This window comes from Arachis hypogaea, chromosome 5, assembly GCF_003086295.3.
Source record: "Arachis hypogaea cultivar Tifrunner chromosome 5, arahy.Tifrunner.gnm2.J5K5, whole genome shotgun sequence".
Taxonomy (NCBI): Eukaryota; Viridiplantae; Streptophyta; class Magnoliopsida; order Fabales; family Fabaceae; genus Arachis; species Arachis hypogaea.
In genome coordinates this window covers 101,350,003-101,367,626 of record NC_092040.1, presented here as the reverse complement: position 1 = coordinate 101,367,626, position 17,624 = coordinate 101,350,003, and the positions used below count along the sequence as shown (strand labels likewise).

General features: G+C 31.6%; 1 protein-coding gene across 1 annotated transcript; it reads right to left on the bottom strand.

The window, feature by feature from the left end:
- Positions 1–6,183: 6,183 nt before the first annotated feature.
- On the bottom strand, positions 6,184–13,991 carry LOC112802306 (uncharacterized). The gene is made up of 4 exons (XM_025845451.3): positions 13,579–13,991; positions 12,509–13,492; positions 7,062–7,121; positions 6,184–6,837 (listed from the first exon to the last, which is right to left on the bottom strand). The coding sequence occupies exons 1-4, from the start codon at positions 13,744–13,746 to the stop codon at positions 6,472–6,474; spliced, it is 1,578 nt and encodes a 525-aa protein (XP_025701236.1). The 5' UTR covers positions 13,747–13,991; the 3' UTR covers positions 6,184–6,471.
- Between the last annotated feature and the right edge of the window lie 3,633 nt (positions 13,992–17,624).

Here is a 17,624-nt window from a genome sequence, read left to right as displayed (position 1 = left end):
CTTCTCCACAACTCAACATTTTAACTTGGTCATGTAATTGCTCGAGTCTGACTTTGTAAAACTCAACCTCGAGTAGGGGCACTGTTCATATCCTGGCCCAAAACATAAAGTCGGGCCAAATAAGGATAAAGACCCACCCAAAAAGGGTGGCCTCTTCTACTTGTCCGACCTCATAAGAGGTTGGGTACGACAAGGGGTCTAGCCCTGTTTATTTAAAATAAGTAACTACCTTCCTAAATATCTCTTATTATCTCTACTTCATCTAGAAGGTAAATCTCAACAAATTCCCAAGATAAAGGAAACGGTTATCCACCAACAAATGTGAAACTATTAAAAAAATGGTTATATTTTCTACTATGAATATACTGGCACCCCTCAGGTATATTCACGTTCTAATCAACTAAAACCAGCCAAAAGCCCTTACTAACTTAAGCATCAGAGTCTCTTGCAGGTACCACCCCCCACCTCCTCACGAGAAACTTGGACAGGCAACACCTTGGCATCAACAGGTCGGACGCTGCCATACAAAAGAATCTGGACCTCACGTTTAGGTCCAAATCAACGTTTCAGGTAACTCTCGAAACAAAAAGCAAGGTAAGTGTTCCTCCCCACTATTTCGGTTATCACCCTCATATAATAACATAGAGAATAACCTCTTATTCTGTAAGGAGTAACCATCTATAATATTTAGAAATCATTGTTAAGAAATAACTAAATTCAACATTACTATTTTATAAATACTTTAACATACATGTATTTTTTTAGTTTAATCTGACATAAAACATGCTTAAACTCTTACTGATTTAAGTATCAGAGTCTCTTGCATGTATTTTTCATTATTTAGACGAAGACGTCGGATAAATTACCATTTTGAATTTCGGTCAGATTTTTTTTCAAAGACATTTAAATCTTATATCCAAGCCCTAATACATCTTAGTTTCAGATAATACTTCGAAAAAAAGAAGTACTATTTAATTTCCTAAAAAAAAACTCACTACTAATGATATGAATATTTCATTAATTAGTTGAGTACTGAGTTGATTGCAAAGAATGTTTGCACATTATAAAATTAAGCACTTACTAATTAAATAAAAGAGATGGGATGGATATATTGTCTAATTTTTGTTTTATTTTTATCTATAAAATTCTTAATTTTTAAATATGTTCAAATGTTACAAAGTAACTAAAGGTTCTTAGAATTCTTTATTGATCTTTTTTTGGTGACAAAGAAATTGAATTTAAAATAGAAATTTCATACATAAAAAAACTTTTCTAATTCTAATCCGATTTAATATCTAATGAATCCTACTAATCTATCCGATTTATTTTTATTTATTGTTGCCTTTGAATATTTATTATTTTTTAACAATGTATTATTTTCATTTCTTAGTGCGTTGTTAGTAATTTATTACTTTTAGAATATATTAAAGTCCTACTTCAAATAAAAATATACGTTTAACTTATTCAATAAAAATTGTATAATAAATAATAGGGATAAGTATGGTTTTGGTCTCTAAAATTTTCAGCCAAAATCGAATTCGTCCCTCTTCTAATTTTTCATTTAGAATCGTCCTTAACGTTTTTTTTCGTATTAAAATCGTCTATTTTATTTTTTTGGACAAAAATACCCTCACCACTACCAACACAATTACCTCCTTCACCACCATCACCACCAACACTAACACCACTGCCACAACCTCCACCAACAGCACCACCAACACCACCAACACCACCACGACCACCACCAACACCACCACCAACGCCGCCGCCATCCCCCTCCCCCCTTTCCCCTTCCCCCCACCCCGCGTCCCCTCCCCCTCCCCGCCTCCCCTTCCCCCACCCCCACCCCGCGCGTCTTCCCTTCCCCCCACCCCCACCTCCACACAGAGAAGCAGAAACAGAAAATCAACAAATTCAAGCACAAATTTAACACAATTAGAAACAAAAAGCAACAAATCAACAAAGAAGCAGATGGTGGTTTCTCAGAAATTCAAAGCACAAAGAAGGAGATGCAGAAGGCAGAGACAGCGGCGGACGGTGGTTCCTCATGTGGTGGCGGCGAGGAGAGTAGAAGAAGAAAAAGAAGAAGAAGAAGAAGAAGAAGTTGATGGTGGCGCGGTGGTGCGGTGCGGTGCGGTGCCGGAAGACGGCAAGGCGGCGGCAGGACGGCGAGACTGCGGCGGCGGGACGGCAAGACTGCGACGGCGGGACGGCGGCTTCCCTTCCCCCTTCATCGTCATCATCATCAGAGTTTTGGAGGAGGCGGCGGCGACGATGAGGTCACGGCGACGACGACGAAGGTTCCCTGGCGCCGTCCCCCTCCCCCTCCCCCTCTTCCCTCCCCTCCCCTCCCCTCCCCTCCCCTCCCCCTTTGTATACCCTTTTCTTCCCCAACCCCCCATGCATTTTCTTTTTTTAAAATTTTATAATTTTTATTATTAAAATGGGAATAGGGGTAGTTTAGGAATAAAACAAAAAAATTATTAAAAAAGACGATTTTAATACGAAAAAAAAAATGTTAAGGACGATTTTATATCGAAAATTAGATGAGGGACAATTTCGATTCTAGTTGAAAACTTTAGGGACCAAAACCATACTTATCCCTATAAAATATTTACTTATTATTTTATATTGAAAACACATATAAGGTAGAGGAATCAAGTGCAATAAACATGTTATGCGGGAGCTATTTTCTAGTTATATATTTTGAAAGAAATAATATAAGGTTATTTAATTTATTGATAAAGAAAAAGAACGCTATTATAATTTCAAAATAAATTTGACAACATTTAACAATTTAAAACATGATCGTCACAGTTGTAAAAAATATTATACTAACATAAGTCGATAGGGGTAATTTTATATTTTTTAATAATACAAATTGTCTTATATAACATACTTAAAAATTGTTTTTATATAAATTCATATTTGTTTTCTTCTGTAAGATATGGACCTTGACATGCTTTTAGTCTTTTACACTCAGTGTAATAATCTATGTAATGTAGAAAAATATTATTTTAAATTAATATATGATGCCATGTCATAATAATTCATATTGGTTAAATTATTATTTGTTTGTATATATAATTTTATTAAATTTATAATCAGATCTCAATAATTTAAACTTTTTCAATTAGATCTTTACATCATCATCAATTTTGTAATTTACGTTCTTATCAATCCAAAAATATTAGAGTTAATAAAAAATTTTGAAAACGAAAAGACGTTCAAGTTTAAGAATTTAACATTTAAATGGGGTATTTTTAATTTGAGAAAAAATATTTTATTAATTCTAAGATTTTTGGCACTCTAACCACAAAATTCAAAACAATGTAAGAATACAAATAAATTTTCTTAAATTATAAAAATTTAATTATAAATTTAATAAAATAATAAAGATATACAGAATCATTTTAACTATATTCTAATATATTTATCTAAAATTGTTTAAGAAATTAATGTAAAGATAGTGTTGCATATAATTTATTAATCATTCTCTAAAAGTCTACTCAATAAAAAAGAATGTCGTTAATCTCACTAATACAAAATACTCTATGAATACTACAAATTAGTCGTTACATATTTTTATATATTTATTATGTATTATAATTACATATATATTATTTTACCGAGTTAACATTTAAATTGGTCACTAATTCACGTTTTAATTTGAACCTCAAAATTTTAATTAATTCAATTTAATTTCATAACATCTGTAACTCATGTTAGTTTTTAAACCATTAACAATGTATTGAGATAGACTAACGACTATCATATATGTTAGACTTTTTAACAATTATCTGACATAAGAATTATAACTTTTTCCTTCAATTTACGTTTTAAGGAGTCTTTAAAATCCTTAAGCGAAGGTTTAATGCTTCAAAGGGAGCAAATTAAGGCAAAAGAAAGTTTGAATTGCCATTTTGAATTATCGTTAGAAAATTTAGAAGAATAATCGTCAGACGGTTTTTTGACAAAAATAATGTCAAAAATTAATGAGTCACAAACGCTATGTTGTGAGACCAAATTAAATAAATTAAAACTTAGAGGCTTGCTACACGTACAAGTCTTTTTGACTTACAAGTTTTACAAGTTGCTACACATTAAAGTCTTTTAATGCGTTATTTAATTTCCAAAGCGCTACACTCACCGTGAATTATAAACGACTCCTCTTCCTCTTCCTCTTCCTCTTCCTCTTCACTCACCGTGAATTATGAACAACTCATCTTTATCTTCCTTTTCCTCTTCCTCTTCCTCTTCTTCTTCTTCTTCACTGACCGTGGATTATGAACAACTCATCTTCCTCTTCCTCTTCCTCTTCCTCTTCTTCTCCTTCTTCTTCTTCCTCCTCCTCCATGTATTTCTTCGTTATTCTCTTTGCCTTTTCATTAGTTGTTTTATTTGCGTTTATTACTGGTATTCTTGCTTCGTTTTTTTTCGATTTTCATGGTTTCTGAAATCAAGCTTTGAAATCGTTTTGAAGATAATGAAACTTCAGAAATACACCCAAAGATTATAGAAAATACACCCAAACGATATTTCTTCGTTATTCTCTTTGCCTTTTCATTAGTTGTTTTACTTGCATTTATTACTGGTATTCTTGCTTCGTTTTTTTTCGATTTTCATGGTTTCTGAAATCAAGCTTTGAAATCGTTTTGAAGATAATGAAACTTCAGAAATACACCCAAACGATTATAGAAAATACACCCAAACGATATTTCTTCGTTATTCTCTTTGCCTTTTCATTAGTTGTTTTACTTGCATTTATTACTGGTATTCTTGCTTCTTTTTTTTCGATTTTCATAGTTTCTGAAATCAAACTTTGAAATCGTTTTGAAAATAATAGAACTTCAGAAATACACCCAAACGATTATAGAAAACACACCCAAACGATATTTCTTCGTTATTCTCTTTGCCTTTTCATTAGTTGTTTTACTCGTTTATTACTGGTATTCTTACTTCTTTTTTTTCGATTTTCATGGTTTTTGAAATCAAGCTTTGAAATCGTTTTGAAAATAATGAAACTTCAGAAATACACCCAAACGATTACAGAAAATACACCCAAACGATTATAGAAAATACACCCAAAGGACACTTTATGCATAATTCAGAACTCTTTCTCTTTCTCCTCCTCATATTCTGCTGCTTCTTCTTCTTCAAAAATGATTTCAGAGCTTGATATCAAAAAATAATGGAAATCAAGAATAAGGACAAGAGAAAAGCACGTAAATGAAGAAGGAAAAAGAGAAGGCAAAAAACGAAAGAAAAGAAGAAGAAGAAGAGGAAGAGGAAGAAGAATGTGCAGCAAGAAGAAGAAGACGGTGCAGTGAAATTGTGCAGTAACGGTTGAAGAAGGAGAAAGAGAAAGTAAGAAACGAAAGAAAAAAAGAAGAAGAGGAAGAGGAAGAAGAACGTGCAGTAACGTAGTAACGTTCAAGCGCATTAATATAATAACTTGTAAAGACTTGTATAAAAAAATGCTTGTATATGGAGAATTTCTCTAAAACTTAATATCATATTTAGTCGCAAGTGTAAATTTAGGGATTATTAACTCTATTTTAGGCAAGTAATCAACCATCCAAATAATCAAATATTTCACTATCGAATAATCAAATTATTTCACAACATAATAATCAAGTTTATCATAAATACAACAGAAAAACCAGGTTTATCAAGTTTATAGGGTTTATCATAATAATCAAATTATTTCACACCATAATAATCAAATGTTGTTCCTAAATGTAAATATTAATTGATAATATAACTTATGAAATTTGATTGTGTTGTATGTAAAGTTTGATTATACATGGAAATCTAATGTAAATCTAATTTGATTATGTTGTTTATGAAATTTGACTATAAAAGATTTAAAATAAGAAAAATAAATATATTATGACATAATAAACACACTGAGTTATAATGTTATAAGATTCAATGAAATATAGCTGAAGTTTATATTTACCCATGCCATAAAATAAATTGGAATAATTAATTGTTCTCACCTTATATCTTAATTTTGAAACTAAGATTATAAAACTATATCATATGGAAGAAATAACACTACTACTACTGCTTACTATACTACTAAATAATAATAATAATAATAGAAAAGAGCATAGAAAAGGGAGAAAGAAAGTGGGAGGGATAGAGATCAGACTAGGAGCTTTAAAATGGTACCCAACATACGCAAGAGAATAATGTAACTCCAGTAAGGTGTCAAAGTCAAACAAATATTACTTGAATAACAGAATCATCAGTACTCTAAAATCTAAAATATTACTTGAAGAGGAGGGTAAATCTAGAAAGATGCACAACAACAAACACAAAAATCAGTACTACTAAGTTCCCTACTTGATTTACGAATCTATTACCCTCATAATATGCCTTGTTAAACAAACACTTGTACAAGTTGTTTCACAATCAAATTTAGGTCTAGGATCACGTCATTGTTCCTAGCATCTGCCGGAATCCCTATGGATGGAACAGTTGCTGCTGGGGTGGGGGCTGGTGTTGGTGCTGATACTGCGGTGGCTGCTGCTGGAACTGCGGCAGGTTAAACTGGTGGAATTGCTGTGGGAACATGAGCTGTGGTTGTGGCAGCTGCTGGTGCGGTTGAGGCGGTGGTGGTGGTGATGGCGACGGCTGCATCGGTGGCGGCTGCTGCTGCAGAGGCAGCTGCTGCTGTGGTTGTTGAGGAATAGTTTCATCTCTTAGGGGTGCATTGAGGTCCATAGTTCCCAGTACATCCAATTCTTGGAGTGCTGCAAGTGCAGTTACTGGACTTTCATGGTTGAAGTAAGGCCTAAGCACGGCCAGAGATTCCTTCACTTTTGCTTGCTGCAAAATTATGACCATCATAAATGTGAAAATGTAGCCTTTTTTTAATAATAAATAAATAAAAGGACAGCCTGCAATACACGAGTATCCTGCGCTAACGCAAGATCCCTGAAAGGGTATAATATACGCAGCCTAACCTGATAATTGTATCAGTAGCAGCTGTTTCCACGGCTTAAAGCCATAAACAATAGATAAATAAAAAGAGAAGGAACGTTCAAACTTACGAAGTGTTCAAGCTTCCTCCGGAGATCTTCATTTTGTGAAGTACCCGCCAATATTATATCCTATCCCACCAAAAGTAATGCAAATGAATATATGCAAATAAGAAAAATATATAGAAACTTACCCCAAAAAAGGATAAAACAAAAATGAAAAGCAAATAAAATATGTAATTTTAAGAAAGCATATTTGCAACAAAAATTATCCAATAAAAAGTATGGAAACAAAAACAATTTCGTCAACTACAAAAACACCCACTCAAAAGAGAGGGGGGGTTATATTGGCAATAAAAATGATCCGGGGGTGGAAAGAAAGAAAAAAGTATGACACCGTAAGCATAACAAGGTAATTCGGATTTTAACTCATACTTGAATAACAAAATTGGCAATAGAAATTAAGGAAAAAACTTGCCTTCCAAAAAATGGACTATGATACATGTACACAAAAACTTTAATAAGTACTAACGTGTCTAGTAATCTACTTTTATCGACATCATAATAAACTAATTGTACAAGAAAAAAATGTTATCAAAATGATAAGTATTTTAGTCTTTAAATTCAAATTTTAGAAATGGCAAAAACACAAGGCCTAGGCCAGGTAACAATAATAAACTAATTGGACAAGAAAAAAAAAGTATTGGTCTTTTAGCTAATGTTTTTGAGTTGAAGTGTTAAAAGTAACCAAAAATTAAAAAAAAAAGCATAAGACACATAACAATAAGTCAATAACTCAAAGTTAAAAAAAAAACATGTTTCAAAAAAGAAAAGGTCCTCGGGATTAACTTTTATTTAGTCAAATATTAGTCAACTTTTCTTTTTAAATTCTAAAAATTTTATTCTTTTAAGAATTTAGGATTTATAATTTACTGTCAAGAGTTTATGATTTAGTGTCAAAATTTTAAAATTAGCAAAGTAATTTTAAAAAAATTAGATGATATTGATTGAAAGAAGGTAATTCCTTAGCATTACTCTTCAAGAAATTATATTCTCTGAAATATTATACCTAAATAGTACACAAAGCTTGCTTATTTAGTACAAAAGATTATTGGAACTTTTTTTAATATACAGTCATAAATTACAAATATGATTTTTTTTTTTTGTGTACATATTATTGAGTATGAATTTTTAATTTGTAAAATACCCACAATATCAATTAAAGAAAAATCTATTTGACAAGAAACGTTATAATTGAGAGGATGATAGTAATAATTTTAACACCCACTGAAGTATTTCACAATTTGCACTTATACGACAAAAATAAAATATTTACCAAGTATCACACAGAAATAAAAACTGACATAATTGCCAATAAACAATATTGCTTGATAGAGCAATTTCTATAATTTCAGCAACCCTAAATGTTAGAATAGGGGAATAGGGAACAACAAATAAGGTAATTCACGTAGTTCAACTCATCACATAAATAAGTTTTTTGTTGGCAGTAAAAATAATGAAAAGAAGAAAAACGTGATTAGTAACAAGAACAATTTCCATAAATTTAAAAAACGAGAAAAGGTTGGACAGAAAACAATAAAAGAATCCATAAATTTCTAGGCAGAAATAAAAACTCCAACAAGTATAACACAAACATAATTTTAACTATATTTTCAATAAAACTAATGCAGTGTAATTTATAAACAAGAGCAATTTCCGTAAATAAGGAGGGGAAGGGGGAAGAGGGAAGGAAGAGCAGGCAATACCAATAAAATAATTCAAGTATTTCATGTTACAATACAGAAATAATATCTTAAAAGAACTTGGCAGTAAACATATTGCAATGAATAGGTCGCAAGAGCAATTTCTACAAACAGAAAAAGGAGAAGGAAAAAAAAAAAAACCTTGGAAGACCAACCTTTTCCCAGCCAACAATAAAGCATATAAAGTATTTCAATGTGAAACAAATAATAACTTTCGAAAGAAAGTATATTGGCTGTAAAATTGATTCTCAACATATGAAAACAAGAAATAATTACTATATATCCAGAAATCCGAATGAATAAGGGGAAACGTAACAATAATATCACAATGAATAAGTATAGAAAAGTGAAAAGCAACTTTTCATTAGCAAAAGTTAATCAATTTTTTATTGTAAATGTATTTTTTATGGTTAAAATTTGATGATTAGCATTTAGGATTTCAAATTTAGAATAAAAGGGAAGTTTCAAAAAAAAAGTTGGCTTATATATGCAACAACAATTTTTATAAATTGAGAAAACCGAGCAAAATAAATCAAACATTTCAAGTCAAAACACAGTCACTTTGGAAATTATATTGGCAATAAAAAATGATGTATATACAACAAGAAAAGTTTCTACAAAATTCAGAAAACCAGAAAAGAAAGTAGGTCAGATAATAAATAATTCAAATTTGTATAGACAGACATAAAAACTGTAACAAGAAATAAACGCCTAACAACTACTGTATAACAAAGAAACTATTTGATAACTGTATTAGCAATATAACTTATACAATATAATATGAAACAAGAACACTTTCTATAAATGCAGAAACATCTAGGACAAGTATCAATAATAAAGTAATTCTAGTATCTCAACTCATAACACACAAATAATATGTTAAGTATGTTGTCAACCAAAAATTATCCAATATAGGTGTATTGTGCAGACAAGAACAATTTATAAAAATAAATAAACCAGAGAGAGAGAGAGAGAGAGAGAGAGAGAGAGAGAGAGAGAGGGAGAGGGAGGGAGGGAGGGAGGGTAATAACAACAAGGCAATTCAAACATTCCAATTCATGACACAGAAGCAATAGAAATAATACTAGCACAAAAAATAATGCAATAGAAATTTTCACACGGCCAAGATTTACAAAATCAAAAACCCAAAACTAAAAGGACAGCTAACAAAAACAAAGCAAATCAAACATTTCAACTTTATAACACTAAAAATTTAAGTATATTAATTGGCAATAAACTGATACAATAAAATACAAAATTAAGAACAATTTCTTTAACTCAAGTTGTTCAATTCAACAGAAAAGTAATAACTTTGGAAAGCATAATATGCAAACAAGAACAATCTCCACAACATCCTAATTCCCTCCACCCTAAAAAAAAAAAAAAGAAACACAGAAACACAGAAAAGTTAGAACAAGCAAGAATAATTAAGTAAATTGATAAATTCATGCATTTCATGTTTTTAGCTCATAAATCATAACACAGATATAATAACTCTAACAATAAAAAGTATATTGGCAATGTAACATAATATGCAAACAAAAACTGAATAAGCATCATAAACCTAAAAATGAAAAGTATAAAAGTAGCAATAATAAGGTAAATCAAACGTTTCAGCTTATAATACAGGGTGAAAAAACTCAATTATATAGAGAATAAAAATAATTTCAAACATCAGCCTTCAACATACTTTTCTATGAACCATTCATTTCTTGTTCCAAACAGCAGAATTTACTATCAAATTAATGAAATTATGCATGTCAACAAGCATTTTTTAACAGATATACCTTGCAGTAACGATAACCTTCAAATGAAAGTTTACCAACCAAAAATAAAACTACAGAATGTCTTATATAAAAAATTATAAAAAGAATCAAAACTGATTTTGGAATGTAATATTAATTTTATTAGTCCACATAATTCACTGAAAAGAAAAGAAAGGCAACAACAAAAAAGTGAGGGAAAAGAGAGCTAAATCCATAAATTGAGAAAGCAATTTTATTTGTTTGAAATTGAGTCTGAAAAAGGGGGGGGGGGGGGAGGAATTAACCCTCCCTGTTTCATTTTGTAATTCTAGGTAATTATTTCTCCAAAAGAAACATGAAAGTGAAATACTAATTAGACTGCTTTAGAGGGAAAAAAAAAAACAAATATCACTCACAGAATGAGTCTGATACTGATTTATTTAAATTATCCAAAACACAAATTCACAAGAAATAAGTTCGTTAAATCTAGCATATGTTGAACAATTGCTTGAACTGAGAAAGAAAAACATTAGCAGCTATAAAAAGATTGCTCCCTATCCACCAAAATGATGAAACAGAAAGTGTGAAAAATATGATTACAAACAATTTCCAAACTCAAAAAGAAAGGAGCAGAGAAAAATGTGTAACAAAAATGAATAAAGTAATTAAAACAATTCAACTCAACACAAAACCAGTAAAATTTATATATAAAAAAGTTCCTTAATTCAAACTGCATAAATCGGTCATGTTAAATTAACTTCACAATAGTTATAGACATTAAACTTGTAAGTTAAACAAAAAATTCAAATCTCTTACACAGACATATATTACCACAACATTTTCAGCCAAAATCACCTTCAAAGTGAACATCACCAAAGAATGAAAGAAATAAAGTAAAACTGCAGGAAGCCAGGAATATATTCAAAAATGTATCTTGGTACTAAAACCCAGAATGTTTTTAATAACAAAATAGTTGTAAACAATTGACTAAAGGTATAAACACAAAAAACACAAAAAAAGGCAATAAATAAATGACTGGCTTTTATGTTTTCAAAATAGTTAACTTTATTTTGAATTAGAAGCGTGATTATGAGGAAATATCATTCTCTACTTCAATTCCATGCAAGGCCCCCAAACAGAAAAACAGAATTCATAAGTCATTGAAAATTAATATATATGACTGACTTGTAGTTTCTTTTGGAATTAGGAAAACAAATGCTTTAGCTTTAGTCATTGAAAATTAGGAAATAAATGCTTATTGTAAAACAAAGTCCGGAACAAATATTTTACTCATCCCTAAAAAACACAAACTTTCCAGTTCATACATTTGACGTTTAAAATATAAAATACAGAGAAAAACATATAAATAACCAAAACATTTTAAATCAAAACATCAAATATAAACCATCTTGGAAAAAAAACAAATTTAAATCAACAAAGAGTTTCATATAGAACTTTTGCGTTCTTTTTAGACTGAAAGTATGCATAATTTCATTCCAAATTTCAGACTGCATAATTTCGTTCCTCTGAAATTATGCATGTCTTATAAAAATCATTTACAATTTTCTTTTTTCTACATAAAGTTCTAATGATAAATAAACGAAATTAAAACAAACAATAGTAAGCTGTACACAATTAATAAAAAAATAACTTGTAACCAAGAAATTTACAAATGATTATTTTTCTTTTTCTCCAAACTTCACTAGTTAGAAAAACCAGAAAATAAATCATTTTCAATTACAGGTAAAAATCCCCTCAAAACATCCCCCCCAAAAATGAAACATAAGACATTTATAAAAGTCAAAGAAGATATTGTACTAAATACTATTTACGCAACCAATCCAGTACAGAATTTAAAGCATAAATATCCTAAAAAACCAAACTTTACTCCAAATATAGCTCATAAATCTAACACAAACACAACGCCTTAACTACTCAAACAATGCAAAAAACATAAAAATCACAGAGACTAAGAATGATTCATGTCAACACAGCAAGAAAAACACATCACCTTCCTCGGGCGGCCAACTGGCCTTCCACGCCCGCGACCACGTCCACGTCCGAAGGTACCGAAGCCGTAACCGCGAGCGCGTCCACGTCCGCGGCCCCTTCCGCGGCCAGTGGCACCGACAGCAACAGGAATTATAGCACCCGTGACAGCCTCACCAAGAATCCTCTTCGGGCGTCCCCTGGGCCTGGGAGACCCAGCAACAGGAATACCACCGGCAGGCACAACCACGGGAGCCGGCGGCAATGCAGTCACAGCGGCGTCAGGATCAGAAACAGCAGCGAACGTAACAGGAGTCGCCACTTGCTGATTCTTGGCCGGTCGGCCCGGACGCCTCTTAGGCCCCCCAGAAGCCGCAGCATCCGCCACAGCAGCAGCAGCCGGACCACCAGCAGGCGAAGCCTTCGGAGGACGACCAGGCTTCCTCTTCGAGTTCTTCGAGCCCGGAGGACGCCCTCTCCGACCCGGCGTAGCAACAGCCAGGCTTGTATTTGGCGTCTCCGCAGCACCTGGTGCAACCTCATTCTTCTTCGGACGACCCCTCTTCTTCAGCTCCGAGCCAGGCTGCACCGCAGGCTCATCTGCAAGCCCTAGCGCGGCCCACACAGGCTCAGCATTCTGCTGCTGCTGCTGAGGGACATTAACATTAACATTCCCAGCCAGCTGTGGCTGAGGCTGTGCCTCAAGCTGGGGGAGCTGTGATTGGGGCTGGGGCTGAATCTGGGCCTTACGAGGGCGTCCCCTGGGCCTGGAGGACCCAGAAGGAGAAGGGTTAGGGTCGGTAGCGTCAGCAGATCTAGGAAGCCTATATGATTTCTTGACCATTTGAAGCATGCCGTTGTTCTTGAGTCGGTTGAGGTGGTGAGTGAGCAAAGTCGAGTGAGTTGGTGGTAACTGCTCCTTGTACACTTGCTCTATGTACTTCGCTATCGCTCTCTTGCTCGAACCCTCTTTCTCCTTCAGCGCTTCGATTGCCGTGTATATCATCTGCAACAACAACAATAACAATATCAAAACCGTTAGAGGACCGGACCCAGGGTTTTGCTTTGAGGAATTAGCGAAATTCAGCTGACCTCGGCGTAGGGAGGGTGGCTGGGAGCAGCGTTGGTTCCGGTGCTGGCCGGCGGCGGAGGAGAGTGGTTGTTCGGCTCCTGGAGGAAGGGCACGGTGGCGGGGATGGTTGGCATGGGGAGGGTGTTGGTGGCCGGACCTGCTGATGGAGGGATCGAGGATGGGTCCATGGAGAGAGAAAGGGAGGGGTAGATTCGAAAATTGGAGATGGATGGGGTGGATTTACGGCAGAGAGAGAAAAAAGAAAGAAAAAAAATGTAGAGAGAGAAAGAGAGAGAAAATGAGATTTTTATTACAGAGAGAGAGTGAAGAGTAGGTGGTTTTGTTGTAAAATGGAGTGTGTGTGGGGGTGGAAATTGGGAATTGGGAAATGGAGAAGATGGAGAAGGAAGCTGAAGAAGAAAGTAACAAAAACAAATTAGGGAGCAAAATCAAGGGTTTTTATTTTAAGTTTATTTCGATCTGTGTAATTTGGACGGTTCTGATTTATCGCCGATGATTTATTATTTCCATTGGGAACTTATCCTACCCGTTGATTACGATCCTAAATGCTTATCTCTTTTCCCCCTCTTTGCTTAGGATTAGATACCTGACGTGGGCCAAATCTGTCGTTTTCCTCATCTCATCTCATCATATTTTCTCTCTCTTTTTTTTATTTTTCTTCCAAATTTCAATTATTTCCCCCATCGATTGCTCTGTTCTCCGGATTTGCAGTCCGGGGTTTGCACTTTCGCCCCTTTCTTTTCAAATTTGGCTTTTACTACTTCTTCTTTTTTTCCCTTTGTTGTGTCTTTGCATTTTCAACTTTCGGCATTTATGGGTAGACACTTGTTTCTACTTAATTGCTTCCTGCATCTTAATGAGAAGATGAGACTTCAAGCTCTTTTTCCTAGTGTAGCACTAGCATGATTACCTGAATGTTTTTGGCCTTCAATGATTTAAATTTTCATTAAGTGGTTGATTATAGTGATAAATCATAAAATTTACATTGAGAAAATAAACCGATTGGTGGAAAATTTGGCAAAAAAATTTTGATATGAAAGTAAAATAAGTGATATATTTTAACATGGTAATTTTTTGTGTTTTTTAAAATTGTGGGAGTACACAAATCAGAGGATCCGATTTCTATTGAAAAAGTTGAAAAAAATTCAGAGTACATAAATCGGAGGGTCTGATTTGTGTTAAAAAATTGAAAAAACTCAGAGTACACAATTCGGACCATGCGAGTTCGCTTCACAAATCGCATGCTCCGATTTGCAGCTAATGGAATTTGAAATGTGAAACATGAAATTCGGACCCTCCGTTTCATTTGTTCTAGGTAATTTTTTTTTTACATTCTGAGGGACACAACTCGCACGGTCCGAATTCTGCTTCTTCTGATCCCACAACGAGGTGAAGCACTCCTCCTCCCCATACATAAGTTCAACACTTCCTTTAATTTCATATTCAAATTAAAAACTCGGAAAAATTAGGTAACATATGTATTTAGGAAAATAATAATGTGATTCCCATTTTTATAATCTATTTACTCCAATATTCATTCCCATTTATTTAAGGTAGTATTTGTTAAAAATACTAAAAATAATAGCTTTAATGTTTCTTCATCTATTTAATATTTTAAAAATGTATTAAAAATATAAAACATAAATTTTTAATAAAAAAACTTTTCTTTTTTCTTCCTTAACATATATTTTTAATCAAATTTATAAAAGAAATTACACTTCTTTTGGTGACTAAAAGAAATTACACTTATATGTGAACAATAAATTTGTTGTTAAATAAATATTTTTTTGTCAAAACACTTGTTAAGGCACTCTTATAATATATTATAAAAGTTAAGTAAAAATTTAAATTTTAATATTTTCAAAATCACACCTTAACTAAGTTTGGTTTGCAATTTGCATATATATATATATATATATATATACTAAATTTTTAAAATAAAATTTTAGAAGTTTTGATATAGATTAGATAGTACTATTGTTTAACTAAATTAAAGGTAAAAGTCTAAAATTTAAAGAATCCTCATTATTTAAAAGTTGTTTATGCAATTGAGGGATCCTAAATTTTGAAATGCTTAAATAAAAATAAAAATGTGATTACTAAGTAGTCATTACTCATTAGTCCAAAGGGGTAACGTGACACAAAAAACCTGAACCTCACAATCCCTATCACCTGAAATATTGAAACTTTTTGGTTCGCCAAAATAAAAATTATTCAAATTTTGAGATCCCGCCACTTTGAAAAACATAAGAGCGTTCAATATTTGTTCACCAGTACCTAGTAAGTATAAGACTGTTAGTGTAGTACCACAAATGGAATGGACCACACAAGGTAAACATGTTTTAGAATCTATCTTAATTTTTAAAATCTATTATGAAATTATTAAGTTTTGGATTTTGGTAAACTACAAACAATGCACTAAAATAATTTTGTTACCGCAACCATGACCATTATTATTATTATTATCTCCAAAAATATATAGAAATAAATTATATTTAATAAGAATTTTTATATTTATAAATTAAAAAATCATAATTTCTTAAAAAAATACGATTTATTTTTGTGTACTCTTTTATATTTTTATGTACTCTAAATACGATAATAATAGTTGTCATTGTTAATTTTTTGTAACTATTTTTTTTCATCTAATTTGATATTTATAAAGAAAAATATTGAAATTCGTCAAAATACATATAAAAATATAAAAGTTTACTGGAGTTACGATAAACTTGACCTAAATACTAAAAAAAATACTCATATTTAAAAAATTAAAGTAAAAAAATTGAATTTAACAAAATAATAATTTTTTTATTATATTTCAGTAAAAAAATATTACGTAAAAATAATGTTTTTTTATTTTATTTATTTTTAGTTATTTTCATCTTTTCATCTTGTGATGAGCTGCTTGAGAGTCCCTCAATTTATTTTACGTATATCTACATTATTCAATATTAATAAAGTTTACTATCTTTTAAAAAAAATAATAATAACAGGCTAAAATTTTGGTCTAACAGCCTAATGCATAAAGAGTACCCTATATGAATAATACAATAGTACAACTAAACTAATTGTAAGTCAATACAATGTCTCATTACAAAATAATAAAATTAAAGAACAATTAATAGTAATAAATAGGACAAATTACTTAATTAAATTGTTTGCAACCCAAAATTATCCAAATCTTTTAATTGAAAAATTGTTACATTTCAATTCTAAATAAATTTTATGTAATTGGTTAGAAGTTAAAACGAATTACGTAAATACACATAATTTGTTGGAGTTTAAAGTTTTGAGCACTATTTAAAAAAAATGTTTTTTTAATGATATTTTTTTGAAAAATTTTTTACAAAAATAAAAATAATTTTATATTTAAATATCTTATGTAAATAAATCTTTTTATTTATTAATTATGTTTGAATAAAATAAGATAACAGTATTTTTTTGTTCATTTATTATATAAAAGATATTTTTTAATAAAAAATATCTTTTAAAAAAATATAAATTATATATTCTCAAAAAATATTTGTTCTGTACTTTTATTTTTATTATTAAAAATTTTTTAAACACACTACAAAATAAAAAAATTCATTAAAAAAAGATTTTTTTATTTATTTAATGGTGTTTACACCTATCAGAGGCTACAACAAATTATGAAAACAATGTGGCTCATGGTAATCTATTGGAAGCCACAGTAATTTGTTGGGAAGAACAATTCTCAGTCCCAAGCCTCCACAACAAATTATGACAAAAAGGTCATTCACAGTGGTGGAGCTTAGTTCAGACAGGGGGGCTATGGCCCCCCCAAACTTTTTATGAAAAAATTAGTAATATTTTTTTAAAAGATAAAAAATAGTTCAATTGGTTTACATGCTTTACTATGACTTAAGTACCCAATAAATTCAATAAGCAACACTCTCTCTACCTTTAAGTTCAAATATAAAAAATTAGATATTTTTATTTATTTAATTTAATATTATTTTATATTTTACTATTTATTTAATTTAATTTTTTATATGATAAAAAATAATAGAATATTCAATAAGTA

What these genes read in the sequence shown, in the direction of transcription:
- LOC112802306 (XM_025845451.3), bottom strand. Translation starts at nt 13,746, where the DNA reads ATGGACCCATCCTCGATCCCTCCATCAGCAGGTCCGGCCACCAACACC. An exon ending in GCCACCCTCCCTACGCCGAG is followed by an intron (nt 13,493 to 13,578) that starts GTCAGCTGAATT and finishes TTGTTGTTGCAG; the next exon opens with ATGATATACACGGCAATCGA. An exon ending in GGAGGAAGCTTGAACACTTC is followed by an intron (nt 6,838 to 7,061) that starts GTAAGTTTGAAC and finishes ATAATTTTGCAG; the next exon opens with CAAGCAAAAGTGAAGGAATC.